At 37.2% G+C, this 18226-nt stretch overlaps 1 protein-coding gene across 1 annotated transcript; it reads left to right on the plus strand.

Moving 5' to 3' along the window:
• Positions 1 to 956: 956 nt before the first annotated feature.
• si:dkeyp-97b10.3 (uncharacterized) lies at positions 957 to 15282 on the plus strand. The gene is made up of 17 exons (XM_054597982.1): positions 957 to 1486; positions 4417 to 4448; positions 6514 to 6546; positions 6770 to 6826; positions 7366 to 7398; positions 7498 to 7530; positions 7742 to 7783; positions 7876 to 7934; positions 8067 to 8119; positions 8203 to 8429; positions 8701 to 8960; positions 10446 to 10571; positions 12190 to 12325; positions 12606 to 12653; positions 12752 to 12823; positions 13003 to 13293; positions 14054 to 15282. Exons 1-17 carry the CDS (start codon positions 1437 to 1439, stop codon positions 14080 to 14082), a joined length of 1581 nt encoding a protein of 526 aa, XP_054453957.1. The 5' UTR covers positions 957 to 1436; the 3' UTR covers positions 14083 to 15282.
• The last annotated feature ends 2944 nt before the right edge of the window (positions 15283 to 18226 follow it).

Here is an 18226-nt window from a genome sequence, read left to right on the forward strand (position 1 = left end):
CTCTCCCTTTAGACTCTGAGACCCGGATAATGTCCCTGTTATTCTGTTGCATCTCTATCTCTCTCTCCCCATCCCTGCTGCAAACCACGAATGGAGAGAGGGGAAAAAGGAAAAGATCAATGAGTGGAAGATCAAATGAAAGCCCTTGAGCCTTCACTCATTCCTCCCACTGGACATCTCAGACGCTCACAGAGAGCTCTCTCTCTACCTTTTCTGTCTCTCTCTGATGGACAGTGAGCTTAGTGAGCCACATATGGACACCTTAATTCCTTTCAATTTGACTGTGTCGACATCCTAATCAGTCCTTGTGTCAAATAGGCTGTGCGAATCTAGTTTGAATGTGTCCTCCAGTGTAAGGATATTTTTGGGGAGGCATGGTTTTGCTGCTGAGCTGTACTTGTTTTGTTGTCTGATGTGACATCTGCTGGTGTCTTCTGGATAATGCAGCTCTGTAATCTGATGTGCATGTTTTCCCGCTCAAAGTGACCTAGTTGCACTCTTCTTATGTGTGGGAGAAAATGTGCAGTTTACAAATATGTCTTAGATGACTGCAGACATCTTATATTTGTAATGCTTGCAATACAAAATAACGTATTTTCCAACTCTCTTCCTATTTTATCTGTACTTTACTGGGGTGTAATTGCTTTAAGCATACACCTTTGAGTGTGTGAATTAGGTATAATGAAAAAAAAAAAAAGTGATTATGTATGGAGTCTAAAATATGAATTGGTTTCACTATTCTGTGTTATCATTCCACAAACAACATGGCCAGACATTCAGCTGATTTCAGTCTTGTATTATTTGTAACAGTAAACATCATCTTATCATCTTACACCTCCTAATTCTTTAAAAAAAAAGTGTTAAAAACCAGGCTGTAAATCATCAACAGACTCTACAAAGCCCGTCCTAAAGGCGGGATGCTGCACACCCGCCCACACGTTACGTCCACTCACGCACTTACATGCACTGCTCTGTAACTGCGCAGCACGCTGATCCCAAAAGCTGCAACGCCTTCTGTGCGCAGCGCAAACATTGAACAACATGATGTGTAGATCTGCATTTTTTTTTTAATTAATTTGTTTGCACACATGCACAGTGTTTGTGAAAGGAAACAATACAATCCACATCCACACTGCAACACGGCTGTTTTTCCCTTTTTTGGATTTTTAGGATACTTTGAGCGCATGTTTTGGGTTAAACTCATAGAATACGTTTTGTTTTGCTGAGTCAGGGATGCTGCACACAAGGGACCGAGAAATGTGAATAGTCAAGCCCACGAGGGTTCCGATGATCTTTATTGTGCCAATTACTGCCCAGCGCTTAAACTAGACACTGATAGCCGATGATACGGTCATATTGCCTTCCAGGTGCTTGAATGCGCAGCCGCTGCAGGGGCTGAAGAACAGAAAGCATCGGGGTGTTTGGTTACAGAGAGGATGGTGGCGGAGATGGCGAGCTGCGGAGCGGCTAGTCACCTGGAGGACGGGTAAGACTTTTATTGTTGCTAAAACAGACCAGTGTGGACCTCTGGCGTTTATATCAGTGTTTGTGTTGCATCGTGTGCAGCTCAGGCAACGTGAAGCCTGCAGAGGATGCAACGCTACAAGCGAGTCGTGTCAACACAGGAAGTGTGTCCTGTTTTTTTTTTTTTTTTTTTTTTTTTCTCGCTCATCTGTTTGTGCATTTTTGTTTGTAAAAGAAACAAATCTAGAAGTATTGCTTCCTCGTTATAACTGTGCATAAAAAAAATTAAAAAAACCCACGTAACGTTAGATATCCATTGGAAGAGAAGAGAGACGAGAAGCCTTTGTTAGGCTGCTGTGTTACATTGAGATGAGTAACTGGCAACAATGTCACAACATGCTGTCTGCGCCGTCTTTGATAACCAAAAGATGCAGATCTAAAGCGTTTATTTGATAAATGATTTACTCAATACATGTTGGTAAAGTCAGGTAAAATCACGATAGGATTATTATAGGAGAGATAAATATCCATATGTGTTTATGTCAATGTGAGCTTATCATACAGTGGATTACAAACAAGCACGCAAATATAACTTCCTGCTTGCAGTTTTTAATTATGGTTGATGATGCAACGCCATGGGACACACACACATGTTTTACCAACATTCTGTCCTATTCGAAAAACGTTATTTTTTTTTTATTTGAAAATGATTCATACCAATCTCTTTAATAGTTGTATTATATTTACTATGAGTTGTGAACCAAAGACAGGTGATTTGATACTGATGACTCATTGTCCTCTGTGAATGCTACTGTGTTGTTGCCATGGTATCACTGGCCTGGTGAGGAGGGCTGGAAAAATCCCAGAGTAAACAATACCATACGGGGTTTTATACCCTTTGTAATACTTTATAGTATTGAGAAAAATTAGGATTAAATGTCAATTAGAGACACCAAGTTTAATTTCAAGGAAACTTTATTTGAGAAGTAGTAGCAATACATCCATCCATCCATCCATTTTCCATAACCTGCTTATCCAGTTAAGGGTCGCAGGGGTGCTGGAGCCGATCTCAGCTGTCAATGGGCGAAGGCAGGGTACACCCTGGACAGTCTATCACAGGGCAGACATATAGAGACAAACAACCATTCACACTCACATCCACACCTACGGGCAATTTAGAGTCTTCAATGCACCTAAGCTGCATGTCTTTGGACTGTGGGAGGAAGCCGGAGAACCCGGAGAGAACCCACGCTGACACAGGGAGAACATGCAAACTCCACACAGAAGGTTGTCCAGCCCGGGAATTGAACCCGGGCCCCTCTTGCTGTGAGGCAACAGTGCTAACCACCATGCAGCCCAGTAGCAATACAGAATTAGTTTTTTTATTTTGTTTATGACCCACTATAAACATCATATCAAAAGCAGTGAGGTGTAATGTTTATGATGACTACGTTTTATTTTATACTCCTGTGTAGTAAATTTAGGCCAAAGGACGTTTGTTTATCTACACATAGATGTCCTCTCGTTTCATTGTGTTTATGAGAAGTTATAGGAAGCATGTAAATGTTGTGGCTTTTATCTTTCATCCAGAAACCGACCGACACCCTCACAGAGGATTATCATATTTTGCAGGAGGAAGATAGGTGAGAGCAGAGAAAGTCTGAGAACTCATGCAGCCAGTTCGTTCATTGTCTGAAAACATTTGAATGACGAAAATGCAAACTTTGCTCAGAGGAAGAGATATTACCAGGGCAACTAACGTGCCTTGGTGTTGTTGAGGTGCGACTATTTGGCAGAGAAAACAAGTTGACCTTGAAGAGGAGAAAACATTGTTTCCTGGACAGATGTTTTAAAAACAAAGGAAACCACAGTGCCTTATCAGGATTAACAGATGACAAATAAAAGACCACATTTGGTCAGTGTTAATAATCCTAGATTCTTGATTTTACTTTTAATGACGCAGTTCTTTATTTATACAACTCAGAGAGTGAAGCGGGGTAAAACACAGGGCAAGATATGACCTACTTTTTTACGCCTGCTGGTGGTGAACTTGTTCTTCTTGTGGGGTTGGCTCACTGTCTTTTTTCCCTATTGACAGGCGTCTTGCCTTTTGTTATAGCTCAGACTGCATCAACAGGATGCACCGGTCGTCTGCTCAGACACAATATCTGAACCATTGCGCTTGGACTTGTCTCACTGTTTGTTTGATATACTACATTACCGGATAGCCAAGCTCATAGCAAAGAATTTAGAGACCTAAATAATCCGGAAAAACTGGTATTGATGTCTGCCTCTGCAGTGTTGGGCGATATGGTTGAATTAAGTGTTAAAGCGCTTTGAGTGGTTGTACGACTAGAAAAGTGCTATACAAGTACAAGTCCATTTACCATCTAATTTCACATTATAGATACAATTTTTTAAATCCAGATATGGCAGATGTATGCAAAATTGCATGCAAAAAATGTGTCCAATGTTATGCTTTACATGCTTTCACGTGTGTTAAACAATATTACACCACTGGTAGTAAATAAAGGAATAAAATGAACATGAATCGTCCAACCCCGATATCATTTTGTCTGAGTTAAGAAAGATGAGAAGGTGTTCAAACCAGTTTAGTTTAATGGCAAAAGTACCCAGCCAGTATCTTTCCCTGCCTGGCTTTCTGTACTATTTACACTGCCCTTGGGTTTGGGTGGAAAGGTGAATTCAACAATTTGGCTGGTGTCAGTTGTGTGAAAAAGTGAGATGCGGGCAGCAGTCTGCACACGTTTCCTGTTTTTCTACTTCATTCGACTGCCTGTGTTCCTATTCAAAAGCAGAAGTGGTGTAATACAGGAACCTGCAAGCGCTTTCAACCTCTAAAGCGTCTCATACTTGTCATCACACCTCCCAGAGGTCCCTGACATCAGTGTAATTTAAAGTTGTCTGAATGTTATCTCCTGTGCCCCACAGAGATGGAGATATCCCTGCACTTGAAAACAAAGGTAAACATCAAACCACTTTCATTCCTTCCCTCCCTCTCACTCTTCTCTTTCTCACTTCACTTATTCACAGAGCACACGTAGGCCTTCATGTTTTTGTTTCCATAAAGCTATGTCAGTCCTCTGGCTTCTTTCCATCTATTATTCCTCATTGCTTTTGTTGTACTTCCTCTCTTTAACCCTTCCCACCTTTCTCTCGTTGGCCTCCCTGATTTCAATATAATTTGCCTTTAAGGGAGATTTTGCATTTGTTTTTTTCCACTAACATTTTATGCCTGTGAGTTACCAACTAGATTTCATCTCTTAAGGCCTCAAAAGAATATTCAAATTTAATTGGAAAAAAATTTACTTTGTAGAAGACCTGGTAATATTAGATTGTCATACAACTGGTGATGATTAGGAATATAGGGATGTGACTTTTTCTCTCCTGATACCGTTTATAATGCACCAACTCAATACATATTACAGATCCAATATGAGTGCTCTATTTTTAAAGCTTGCATACCACACTGTGAAACTCCTGGGGATTGTTTTTATCTAAGGTAACATGAGATTTATGTGGTGCTAAGTGTTATGTTGGTGGCCTGCCGTGTCTTAATGAATTTAACAGAAAATGTACAATTACATTGACCAAGAAGATATTCATTGTGTCCTGTCTCCCCAAAAAGATTAAGAACCACTGCTGTATATCACACAAACATTTTTTTTATGCCCTTGGTTTTGATCTTTTTTTAGACCAGCAGAGGGCAGGCAATACTCCTGAAACTATCCAAACCTTTGAGGCCGTAAACAAGCGTGTGTGTGTGTCTTTGTACATGCATGTGTATCTGCGCGGGTGTTTTATCTCCACCTTGTTTGTCAGTCTGATGAAGGGAAGCGGCCATGCCAGAGTGAAGAGGGATGCCTTCTGGCTCAGATGAGGCAGCAGCAGCAGAGAGAGAGATTGGCCATAGGAGGCATATGAGGACAAGGAGAGAGAAATGGAGGCTGGAGAGTGCAGAGAGAGGTGAAGCAGACAGATCGGGCTTAGTGGAGGAGAGAGATTGATGAGGAAGGTGTTGTGAGTGGAGCAGTGATGGCAGCATCTGCTTGTTAGTCTAAGATAAAACTCTGTGGGCCAGGGAGGACGGGCTCCATCCATTAGCCAGCCAGGCACTCAGCCAGATGGCCCGGTCCACGGACATTCACTGCTGCTGGGAAGAGAGGAGCAGCAGCTCCTCTGGACCCATCTGTATAAATGTGCCAGAATGTTAATGCATGGCACTTATCACTGGCTTCTTCACAGGGTGCCACCGTTCAGCTGCTAAGGAATGATGGATATGTAAAAGCTGGGGGTGTAAGTCAGATACGCTGAGGGCTTTTTTGATGAGTAATATAGATGGAAACACACAGCGCACAAATATAGAAGTGAACTATAAGTAGAGGTCTTTCACTGGGGCTGCACCTTAAAGGAAGAGCCCCAGAGAAAATATGTAAAACTCTTGACAAACTTCAATCTACCTATGTCGTATCTATTATTATTTCCTTTGTGTAAGGAAAGTTTAAATATTGTGAGTGTTAAGCTTAGAAATAGGGCATGTAGCTCCACCTGAGGTTTTCTCTGCATTAGATAGGCTTTGGTGCGTGAGAAAGTAAAGATTCAGAATATATTTAGTTATATATATATATATATATATATATATATATATATATATATAGTGGCTTTACATGTTATTGGGTTTTGTTAGTTTTTACTGCAGTTATGTTCCTGTTCACATGAAATCAACATCAGGCACTTTTAAGCTTCACTCTTGCTGAAACCAACAGTCAGCCATGCATTTACTGCTGGGCAATATAATAACAACAGAATGAGGATGATATTTATGATGCTATCAAACCTTAAAAGTGGTGAGGTTCACATAAAGATGATGATGATGTGGTTAACAACAAATTTTGATAATGGTGTAGTAATAGTAATGAATAATAAGATGGGAATTTACAATTACTTTTCGTCACACTTTGACATCATTGCATCAGCTGTTACAGACCAAACAGCACTAACCTCAAAACTCTAAACAATCTGTTACAGAAAACCTGAGAGAAAGTGACAGCAGCAGCTCAGGTAAGCACAAATATCACACCACACAGTTTAACTCATTTGTTATTTAAACAACTCATACAAAAACATGTTCATATTTGTTCTGACATTTAATTCCTTTTTATGGACAAAGTGTTTATTTCCTCTTAACATTTAACCTTTGTGGCATGAATTCAGTATACATTAAAAGTTCAGTGCAAATTCTCAGCTCTATGGCATGTCCTTTACATATTGATTCATCAAACAGAAAACACTGGGACCTCCTCCTCAGAGGAGGAAGATGAAGAGGAGGATGAAGAATGTGGTGAGAGACACACTTTTAACTACCTTAAAGGAATAGTTCAACGTTTTGTGAGATTTGCCAATTCACTCATATCGCTGTCATGTCTGTTTGTTGAATACGAAGCTACAGCTAGGAGTAAGGTAGTTTAGCTTAGCATAAAAATCAAGAAACAGGTAGCCCTGCTCTTTCAGAAGATGTTATATCTCATGTCAAATCATTTATTTATTCACCCATTTTTGGGGTGATTTCAAGCAATGGCTAATTTGTGACCCCTGTCTGTGGATAGGCCTTTCTGCTAAAAAAGCTCATAACATATCATCAGTACATACATGTGAAATAAGGAAATAAAACATTAATAATAACATCACATTACAATCATTTTACATCCGTTATCAACACATGGGTTTGTTCCATAATTCATGGTAATATGCATGGATGTAGACTTAATGTGTACCTTTTATCTAGGTGTGCGTGTCCATATTCGTGCACAAGTCCCTAACCATATTCCTTTAATTTCCCTTGTTTCTCACCCTTCTTTCTTGTATTTTGACTTTCACCAGAAGGCTCTGCTGAGAAGGATGGAGGAGAGGAAGGTAAGAATTAACATCCTATGATCAATCCTTGAAAATGTTTGTCACCCAAGGATTTAGAGTGATTGGGGATAAATTTGATCTCCTTTATGTTCTTTGCAGACAATGAAGAGGCTGCAGAGGAGTCTAAAAATGGTGCGAACCTTCATGAAACATCTACAAAATTTTAAGATCTTCCTTGTCAGACTTAACAACTGGTCTGCTTTATAAAACTGTCTTACTTCCAAATGGCCATACCAGTGCGCACAACCTGAAAAAGTGACCCACATTTAGAAAAGCTTGCAGCACTTGACATTTTATTTTCATATGATAAAATGGGACTCATTACGATTATTTCACCCTCTAGATTCAGTCCCTGGACCTGAAGCAGATTTTTCAATTGGGAAGGGTAAGTGGACCATTACTGATGTTACAGCCCAACAAATCTTATGAAGATTGTGTCAAATCTCTTGTAAATGACATCCTATGTTATGTCTTAAGTCCTGACAGATGAGACGCACTTCAAATCATGCTGTGAAAAATGCAAAGCCGTCCAGCATGTGAGCTCAGAAACCATTAATGTCTGTCTTTTATTTCCAATTATACTTGATCGTATTTGACTTTCTTGATTTATTTATTATGATTTTATAATTGTCCAAACAAGAAACAAACTGTGTCTGTTTGTTTAACAGAGCCACGGCAATGAGCTTGTTACCCCCAGGAGGATCTCTAAGGGACGATTACAGTGAGTCTCTTACACTGATCTGGTCTATGCACATTTATATTGTTTCTATATGTACAGCATCACTGACTCTGGGTGTGTTTTAGGGTGCAGCTTGAAGGGGAGGGTACATACCAGTGTACAATAACTGGCCTGGTGTTTGAGGCATCGGAGCGGGTGCTCGTGCGGTACTCAGTCTTGTCCTGGTCCAAGTTCGGTGCGTTCCTCCGGGACTCCTGGAAATTTGCTGGACCCATCTTTAACGTGGACACAGTCAATAAGGACGCTTCTGTCCTCACGTCCATCCAGTTCCCTCACTCCGTCTGCCTTGCCGGTGAGAATGAATATCAGGACTGTCATGCTCCTGCATGTCTCCTGTGTTGAATATATAATTCATAATTATGGTTGCTTCCTGTGGTGAATCCTTGTCCCTTAAGAAAATGTTATGAACATCCAATTTTTCCAACAAAAATTTCGTCCTTAGGGTCATCTTAAGGCGTTTACATATAACAGTTAATTTTAGTGAATATCATAATCTTTTATCGGTGATTTAAGGCTGCTCTAGGTGAAACATAAAATAAAATGTCCTTATTATCGTCGCACAGATCCAGAAAATGAGATGACATTCAGTGTCCTGCACATCAAGGACAACCGTCCACTCATCGAGCCGACAGTGGACCACTCAGGTAGCCACGTTAAGTGGAATGTGACTTCCCTTTCACCCGTGGGTCCCATCATTCAGACAAGCCAATCTGTAGAGCACCACGGCGTGGTCCTGGTCTACAAGCAGCTGTGCAGTGACAACAACAACAACAACTACAGCTTCCACATCTACCTGGCCACCAACAGCACATCTGACATCAAGGTTAGCATTTTTGAATACTGTGTTTGGCACTGAATTAATCTCTTTTCTATAATACATGATTGGCAGTTTCCCTACTCCTTCCCTATGTGCAACACTGTCATTGGCTGTCATTGGTCTTTATGTGCATTTTTAAAAACTGATAAAAACATGACAGCTGTTTTGGAAATGTGTTTAAATTTCTCCGAAACCTCCTGTAGTTGCAGGATTCCACAGGCAATTTTACATGGCAATGTGTCATAATAAAAAAAAAAAAAAAAGGTGTTTTTTCTCGACAGTTGCTTGTACCATCATTCTACTCATGAAGTTTCTGTATCTTTCCCTGTAAGGTGATGAAATACTGCAGTTACATTACTGGGTAAAGTGCAAGGTTGGTCCAAATGTGTGTTATAGTAAGACACACGTTTAATAAATGCACATCTTATGCCGAACTTCTTACGGCGGTAATATATTTCACATCTGTTAAAGATCCACATTTAAGACATGAAGTGAGTCAGTTTTGTTTGTCAGAAAAACAGACTGTGACACATTTAGTGTTACAATTTGGGAATTTTTTTCTTGATGTACGAGAGTCAAAGAAAAAAGAAAACAGACCGACCCAGAGAAAGAAATATTCCATTCATGAAACCATCATCTGAGTGTCCCTAAATCATTTATTACTTTTAATCATGACAACTGCTAAATGGATAAAACTCCAGCAAAATGCCATAAATTGTGTGTGGAAAAATGAGAACACAGTCAGAGCAAAACATAACTTTCACTTCTTGTTCAGGTTTATAACTGCAATGGCTTTAATGCCATAAGACTTTATAGAGTAGGCGGCATATTTCCAGATTCTGGATGAGGTTATGCAGCATACTGCAATGAAAAAATACTAATATACAATATTATATTGTTAAAAAGCACAAGTGTCAGCATCTGGCTGATCTTTGACTCTCTGAAAAACACCCTCTGATATATTTTGCAGATATTTCCACATAAAAATGTCAGTGGTATGTATTGGAATGGTATCGATGCCACTTGTCTGTGTACTGTATTACTGGAAGTGCAGCACGTAATTCTGAAAGCTACATGACAATATTATCAGCGATCTTGTCTTTTTCTTAGTCATTTTCTAACACTGTACTTCTGAGGTTACTCAAGAAGTGGGTTTGTGGTTGTGTGTGATCATGTGTTTGGGAGGGTGCAAGTGGTGGTGATCATACTTCATTTATTGTTAGCCACATATGACAGTCCCTTTTAAAATATAGCAATTTGTCTTTTCCCATCGGATGCATTTTACCATGACTATACATATGATGTTGCTCTGTCCAGCAATAACCGACCAGGGCTGAACTGTTAGAGTGGAAAAACTGAAGTCTTCTACGGAAAAAAGAGACTGACCATGGACAATATATTTTATTGAATGTTAATCAGCGTGCTCATCATACTACAAAGATGTGACTTATCCTCTGCCCCTTTCTTCCTGCTGTCCTTATCCTTAACCAGGATATTTGCAAACAGGTGCGGGGCTACAAGAATCGCTACATTCGTATAGAGAAGCCTCCAACATGTAAACTGGATGAGGCGACGTATCGTCTCCTGAGCGAGCCAGAGGGAGAGATCAAACCTCAGGTATGTCTCTTTGTTTATACATGTGTGTAGAGCTGACATCATATTTTCATCACACAATTATCAAGGCCAAAATAGTTCATTATAACAATATTTTATTTTATATAAACATATATATATATTATATATATTTTATATTTTTGGGTGATTTATTTTACACTCAAAACTTGAGAGTATGTCATAACAAAGTCGTAGTATAGTGTCATACAAGTCAGTGTAGTGTTTAATAAAAAAGACATAGTAAAGTATTAAATAAAATCATAGTTTAGTAATCTATAAAAAAAAGTCATAGTATAGTAAGTCATATAAAAAGTCAGCATTGTGAGTTATAAAAAATATCATCGTATACAGTAGTAGGTAAAATAAAAAGTCATAGTAGAGTAAGTAAAAAAAAAAATAGTATAGGAAGTCATAATTCCCACAAAATATTTTTAAATAGACTGAGGGATCCCATTGGACTCTAATTAATTGTTTTAACAGTTTCCTCTTATCTTTCTGGCAGAGAGTCCCTTGTTCAATTGATGATGACCACTGTGCGAAATACCCGGTGGTAATCGGGGGATAGCCCTACCACACGTATAGACACGTATAGATAAACCACAAGCATGAAGCGTGAGTAGATATGTCACTGTGGTGAAGTCAACCAGGTGAAGTTATACTCGCGATGACTGCAACTATGCTTGTTACTGTACATGCAATACATATTTGCTAGTAAACAGCCAATACTTTATCAATACATCTGTGACCATGAAAACGATTCATGTGAAATCTAAGCACAGCATGAACGATCGGCCAAAGCTTTTTTTGGTAAACTTTTCTGCTGAGACAAAGCAGCCAGAAGGACAGAGGACTGGAGGAAGGACTGATACTGACTGATGTCTGTGTTCTTCATTCCTTATAAACTTCACTCAGAAATGCTTTTTATCTAACATTGAAACATTTTTCCAGTGAGACATAACTGACTTTCTTGTTATAAACATAAATGTTGCTGCTTTAGCCACAATATTAGATGTATTTTAAAAATAAATTCTAATCCTGCATTTATTTGTTCAAAAATTCTATAAATGTTTTTAAAGGAAATTATTTAGTCACGTAGAAAAGCAGATTTAGTTGTACTAAAATCCTAAAGATATCTCTTCCTACCTGAAGACCACTGTATAAGGGTTCCAACACGTTTGGAAGGGATGGGTGCGCAGAGGGGTATTTAGTTGGTTGCAACACACCCCTAGATGCCACTGAAACTTACACAATGGGCCTTTAAGTTATGAATAAAGTTCCTACAAAATGTTGTGTGTAATTTGGTGGTCCCTGTGGACAGATTAGGTAGTTTTCATGAGCTCTGGATTTCCTGTAGAAAAACTCATGTTACTGCAGCAGGGTCTGAAAGACTTCCCCGCACAGTCATTGTTTTAGTTCTCCCATGCCTCCCTTCCATCCAGCAGTGTGTTGTCAGTGTTGTAGTCTGAGCTGAAGGTGTTTCTGGTGAACCTGCATGATTTTCACCCTGACTTTACGTGGAATCCTGATTGGTGGCACAGATGAAATCAAGACTGCTTCATAACCAGTTTAAAGTTCATCACAGTAACTTTTATTATATATATATTTATGTGTCTCTGTGCAGGATTTGAAATTCACCCTTGCAGTGACCAAGATGAAAGGCTACTTTGAAGCATTCTTTGAGCAGCCTCCTCCCTTTAAATTATCTCTCATAGAGACCAGCACTGAGGAGACTGTATGGTCCAGCACCATCAGAGAAGGTACCAGTGCACTTAGTCTCAAGCTGAACATGTTTCTTGATTTGCAGGTGAAAAAGAAGAGCTAGGAGTTGAAGTTAAAATCAGACGTCAACATTTTTTCACACATTTTTTCTATGTTTATCAGACAGCCGATAGTAACAGGACACATTTACAGATTTTTATCTGCAAATAAACCAAAACGCGTCTCCACATATTTTGTGTTATAAAGTTTGTATTCATGAGTGTAATTGAGTTTCTACTCCAGAGAGGTGATCTTGCTCTTTCTTCCCCACACTACTAGGTGACTGTGTGGATAACACAGAAAAGAAGCCAAGGAAAAGGACAAGCAGTAAGCCTTTTCGTTTTTCTTGTTTTTAGATAAGATTTTTCATCACAGCGTGCGTTCAGCTTATACAGGTTGACTCACACCATATGTCTGTGTCATAGGCCGACAGAGGAGCAGCAGCCCCTCAGAGGAAGAGACAGCCTGTAAAAGGCCTCGCTGGCAGGACGAGTCAGGTGACTTTTCTAGTCTTTTACTGATTACTGATTTGAGAAAAACTTCAGGCACACACTTAGTTTTGCCCCAGTCAAGTCAAAAGAAACCAGTCCACCCCTGATCTATTTTCCATATGCACCTGTCCGTCTAAAGTTAATCTGAAATAAAGCACCTATGCGTGTTGTACGTCTTTTTCTAGATGGAGTGAAAACAGGGATTACTCTGGGCCAGAATATGTCAGAAAAGCAGCTACTGCAGGTGGCCAAGCGGCTCGGGAAGGAGTGGAAGCAGGTGGCCATCTATCTAGACTTGAACTCCACGGAGCTGGATGACATCCAGGCAACAGAGAAAGATGTGACCATGCAGAAGCACAAGATGCTGGTGAAGTGGAAGAGCAGAAGGCAGCCGGGAGAGGCCACGGCATACCACCTGCGGAAAAGTTTAGAGGAACTGGATGACTTGCCAAATGAGGTCCATCAGAAACTGCAAGGTAATTAACTGCAGACATGCATATAAACTATAGATATTATAATGATGGATAATCATACACACCAGAGCTAATATTCCTGTGAGGATGTAGTTAGGCACAGTGGTGCTTTGAGTATCGGATACAATGTTCACCATCTGAGTTAAACATGCTGACTTTTGTTTATTTCCAACAAAACTTTGTACAGCTGAGGCAGATTTGTGCAGCTTTACAAATGCTAAATTGTGCTTATTGTCTCAATCACACATTAAAACTACATTAACGCTTCTACTTCTAACTATTTTATGACACAATATTGGTAATCACAGGTTGAGAAATATGTGATACTTAAGGGTCTCAACTTGGATATGGAAGAGCGCCCCTACAAAGTTGCTGAAATCAAGCCCCTCATTGGGGTTTCACCTCCATGAATGAAATTTGGTAGGCAGATGTAAAATGTGGTGGCGCACAAAAAAAACACATTTTTGGAGGTATACTGTAATTTAATGAGAAGTTCTCAAAATCTTTCATGCTGTTTTAAACAACACTGAATGTGTAGTGGCAAAAAAGCAACTATTATTACGATAAAACAGTTTTTTATTTTGTATATTTCAGCATACATTGTGCAATCTGCCCCAAACATTGTTGAAAGTATTCATTACACTCAGCAAAGAGTTCCTATTTCATTGGTGTTTGTTATCCTCACCCTCTGCATTTTAGCCCCGCCCTCTTTCATAACTCATGCCGCTTTGTGTGTTGGTGTTTTTTTCTGGGTTTTTTTCAGACTTGATAGACAATCCAGAAGCTCAGTGAAAGAGATTTGCCATCAATGGACTGTTGAATATTTGTTCTCCATCATCAGGAAGAAAAAATAAAACCTCAGGAATACAACAAAGCAGAGGATGAATATGGACCAAACATTAGAATATTTTCTGGAAATGAAACTGATCGATGGGTTTTTGTATAGCTGCATTTCATGAAAAGGGACACTTTCTTAACTTTGGAAGGGCATTTTCCCTTATTTTGTTTAAATCTATTCTTTTGATTCTGCAATAAATACAGAATAGAAAAGCTTCACGTAAAGCTTCCCTTGTGTAAAGGGTTACTAGGTTAAAAAATGACCAAAAGAGCTAGAGGTGTAGAGGTCATTGAGGTATAAAGTAGCTAGTTCTATAGCCAGTAAGATGTAAATGTAGGTGATGCAGTGTTGAAACTGCAAAAAAATGGGAATATTCCAACGGGTGTATGTAATCGTTTCATTTTTAAATGTTATGTTTGTGGGACTTCACACCCATGTGTAAGTGACTGTCCAAAGTGTGACAGACTAAAGTACTGAGCTATTTTGTATATCATATGTTTTTATATCCGTCCTGTACATATCTTTTTTTACCCACTATTTCAAACCTGTGATCAGTTTATGTGTATGCTTTTATGTTTGTATGTTTGTGTTTTATTTGACAACTCTGAAGCTATACAACTAAATGGAGACGCATTAATAATGTATATTTTAACTTGAATTATGAATCCATTACTGCCCACCTGTGACTGGAACACACATCTTGTTAAGTATAAATGTTGTGTGTGTTACAAATGTGTACACTGTGGAAAAAGACTAATTACAAGCATTTCGATACAGGGCTGGATTTAACTTTCCTCTTGGTACGGCTACAAAAACAAACTACTGTATGCTGCATGCGGAAACATTTCAGTAATTTCTTCTCAGCATCCCTACATAAGTCACAGCTTTGTTTCTGTTTTACCTGCTTTCAAAGGACACTGTTTCCAGACATCTCAACACTATTTGGGAAAAGCTGCAGGAATGGTATCTGTACTGTTGAGTATTTTAGGGTCTTCCATGCCCATATGATGCAGTTATGTTTACATTCTGAGAACAGGGATACTTCCTTAAAGAACTTACCACCAAAAATAGGTCTTTTTTGCATTTGGTTCTATAATGTCTGAGTTTCTCTAAAGAATTTTGGAATAATTGTAATAAAGCAAATGTTGACTGAATAAAACTTTTTTACTTAATTAAAGTGTTGTCAGTTTCATTTTCATTTGCACCCAATTTCATGCAAATATCACTTCCACTTAAGGACTGAGAACCAAAAAAATATTAAATCAAAATAACAATAAATTACATCACAGGCCATTTAATACATAGATCTCAAATAAATAGTGTTCTGCAGCACGTTCAGTGTTCAGAAGTACTTGGTCAATAGATGTAAATTATGGTAGTGAATTATCAGAAAGCCTTGTTCGGTTGTGATAAATTAAAGGTGTACTATTAGTTTTTTCGACATACTATACTATGACTAGTTTATTAGTTTGTTTTTTTAAATACTATACTATGACTTTTTTATTATTTTTTTTTAAAAAATACTACATTATGACTTTTGGGGGACTTTGTTTGGCTATACAATGATTTCTTCGACAAACTTTATTTTTTCTACATGCTTTGGATAAAAGCGTCTGCTAAATGACTGTAATGTAATGTAATGTAATGTAAAGATATTGTGGTAGTAGTTGGAATGATGGTGATGAAGTTGCAGGATTTTTACTTCCTGTTGTCTCCTGAGGAGATATAACCCATTTCATTAGGTGTCTTTCAAATGTTATTTCTGAGGACCGGGCCGACTTACAGCAGACAACCATTCACGCTCACATCCACACATTCTGGCAATTTAAAGTCATCGATCAACCTAAGATGCATATTTTTGGACCTGTCAGGTGCCCATAAGCATCTCTGGACCATATACTTGATTATATGACTGCATTACACAATGTAGACTAAATAGAAATAGAGAAAGATGAGCTGAAATTATGAGGTTTGGGACCGTTTCCATTAATATGTCCAAAAACTATTTTATTCTTTTGGAAAATGTAAGAATAGGCACAAAATAATCATTGGGATCTATATTTTCCTTATATGAAAAGGAAACATAATTATAAGTAGAATAGTAACAGATTTTGACATTTTTCGACATACTATACTATGACTTTTTTATTAGTTGTTTTTTTTAAATACTACATTATGAGTTTTTTGGGACTTTGTTTGACTATACAATGATTTCTTAATGACTTTTTTTTCGACAAACTTAATTTTTTCTACATGCTTTAATAGGACTTTTTCATGACTTTTTTTTTCAAGAAATACACCATAACTTCTCTGTAACTTTAAAAAAAATAATATATTATGAATTATTTATAATATAATTATGTAATTATATATACAATTTATTAATTATGATTTCACTTTTTTGACATTTTTCAACATATTATACTGTGATTTTTTTCTGACTTTTCCTGACAATTTATTCCATACTTTACTTTTTAATTACTTTTTTGTCATATTATACTTTTTTTACATAATTTACGGTGTCTTTTAAAAAATATATATATATATTATACTATGACTTTTTTATGAGTTTATTTTAACATACTATAATATAACCTTTTTTTCCAGATATGTACATTATACTATACTGTACTATGACTTTTTTTTAACATACAATACTTTTTTATGTCTTTTTCGTACATACTGTACTATGACTTTTTTCAATATAAAATACAATTAACTTTTTCTACTCACAATATTTTGTCCGAAGAAAGAAGTTATTGCAGACCTATACTGCTTTAGCTCATCAGGTAGTGCTTGTGCCTTCCAGTATATTGAAAGTTCCTTGGTGCACTACCGCTTAGGACCATTAACTGCTCTATGAGTTTTTTGATATACTCTACAGTTACTTTTTATGACTTTTTTCAACATAATTAAAAATTGTGACTTACTATACTATGACTTTTATTGATCTTTTTTCAACAAACTAAATTTTGACCTTTTATGAGAATTTTCAACATACTAGGCTATGATTTCTTCATAACTGTTCCCAACAACTTTTTTTTCGACATACTATGCTATTACTTTTCATGACTTTTGTTCAACAGTCTTTATTTGCACTATTTTAAACTTTTTTTCGAGATACTATACTATGATCCTGTGACATTTTCAACATTATATACTTTTACTTTTCAGTGACTTTGTTATCGTCATACTATACTATGACTTTTTTATGAAATGTATGTATTTCTTTACTTTTTTTGACCTACCATACAATTTTTTCCCCCTATCATACTATATATATATTTCGACATAAAATGCTATCATTTTTTGACAGAATAATCAATGACTTATCGTTGACTTAGAGTTTTTTTTCAACTTACTATAATGTGAAGTTTTTCAAATTTTTTAACCTTTTTTTCAACCCACTACACTTTGACATTTTAATGACTTTTTACAACATACTATATTATGAGTTTTTTTAACATGCTGTACTTTGATTTTTTTCTTGATGTTTTTCTTCTTACTATACTTTTTTGACAAACTTAAATATAATTATTTTCGACGTACTATACAAAGATTGTTTGGGACCTTTTTCAACTTACTATAATTTGCCTTTTTTGTTAATTCTTTTGACTTACTATACTATATTTTTTGTTTTACTTTTTTCGGTATGACTTCTTTGTTTCTTTTTTCAACATACTATGCAATATATATTTTCAACATACTATATTAAGACTTTTGAGACATACTCTACTATGACTTTCTTCAACATAATATCCTATTACTTTTTTTACCATACTATTCTATGAATTTCTTCGACATACTCAACTATCACTTCTTTTTTATTTTTTTTCACGATAATATACTATGATTATTTTTGAAATATTAGACCATGACTTTTTTATGACTTTCTTCGAATACTGTGACTTTTTAAGACATACTAGATACATTTTTTTTTACATGTATTTAGACGTACAACATTTTTGCATTTTCTTTGTGACTTTTTGTCGACACATAATACCACCATTACATTTGATCATACTATTATATGACTTATTTGATATACTATACTATTGTGTTTTTCAGACATACTATTCTATGACTTTTTTTCCTGCT

The sequence above is a fragment of the Anoplopoma fimbria genome, chromosome 1 (assembly GCF_027596085.1).
Source record: "Anoplopoma fimbria isolate UVic2021 breed Golden Eagle Sablefish chromosome 1, Afim_UVic_2022, whole genome shotgun sequence".
Classification (NCBI taxonomy): Eukaryota; Metazoa; Chordata; class Actinopteri; order Perciformes; family Anoplopomatidae; genus Anoplopoma; species Anoplopoma fimbria.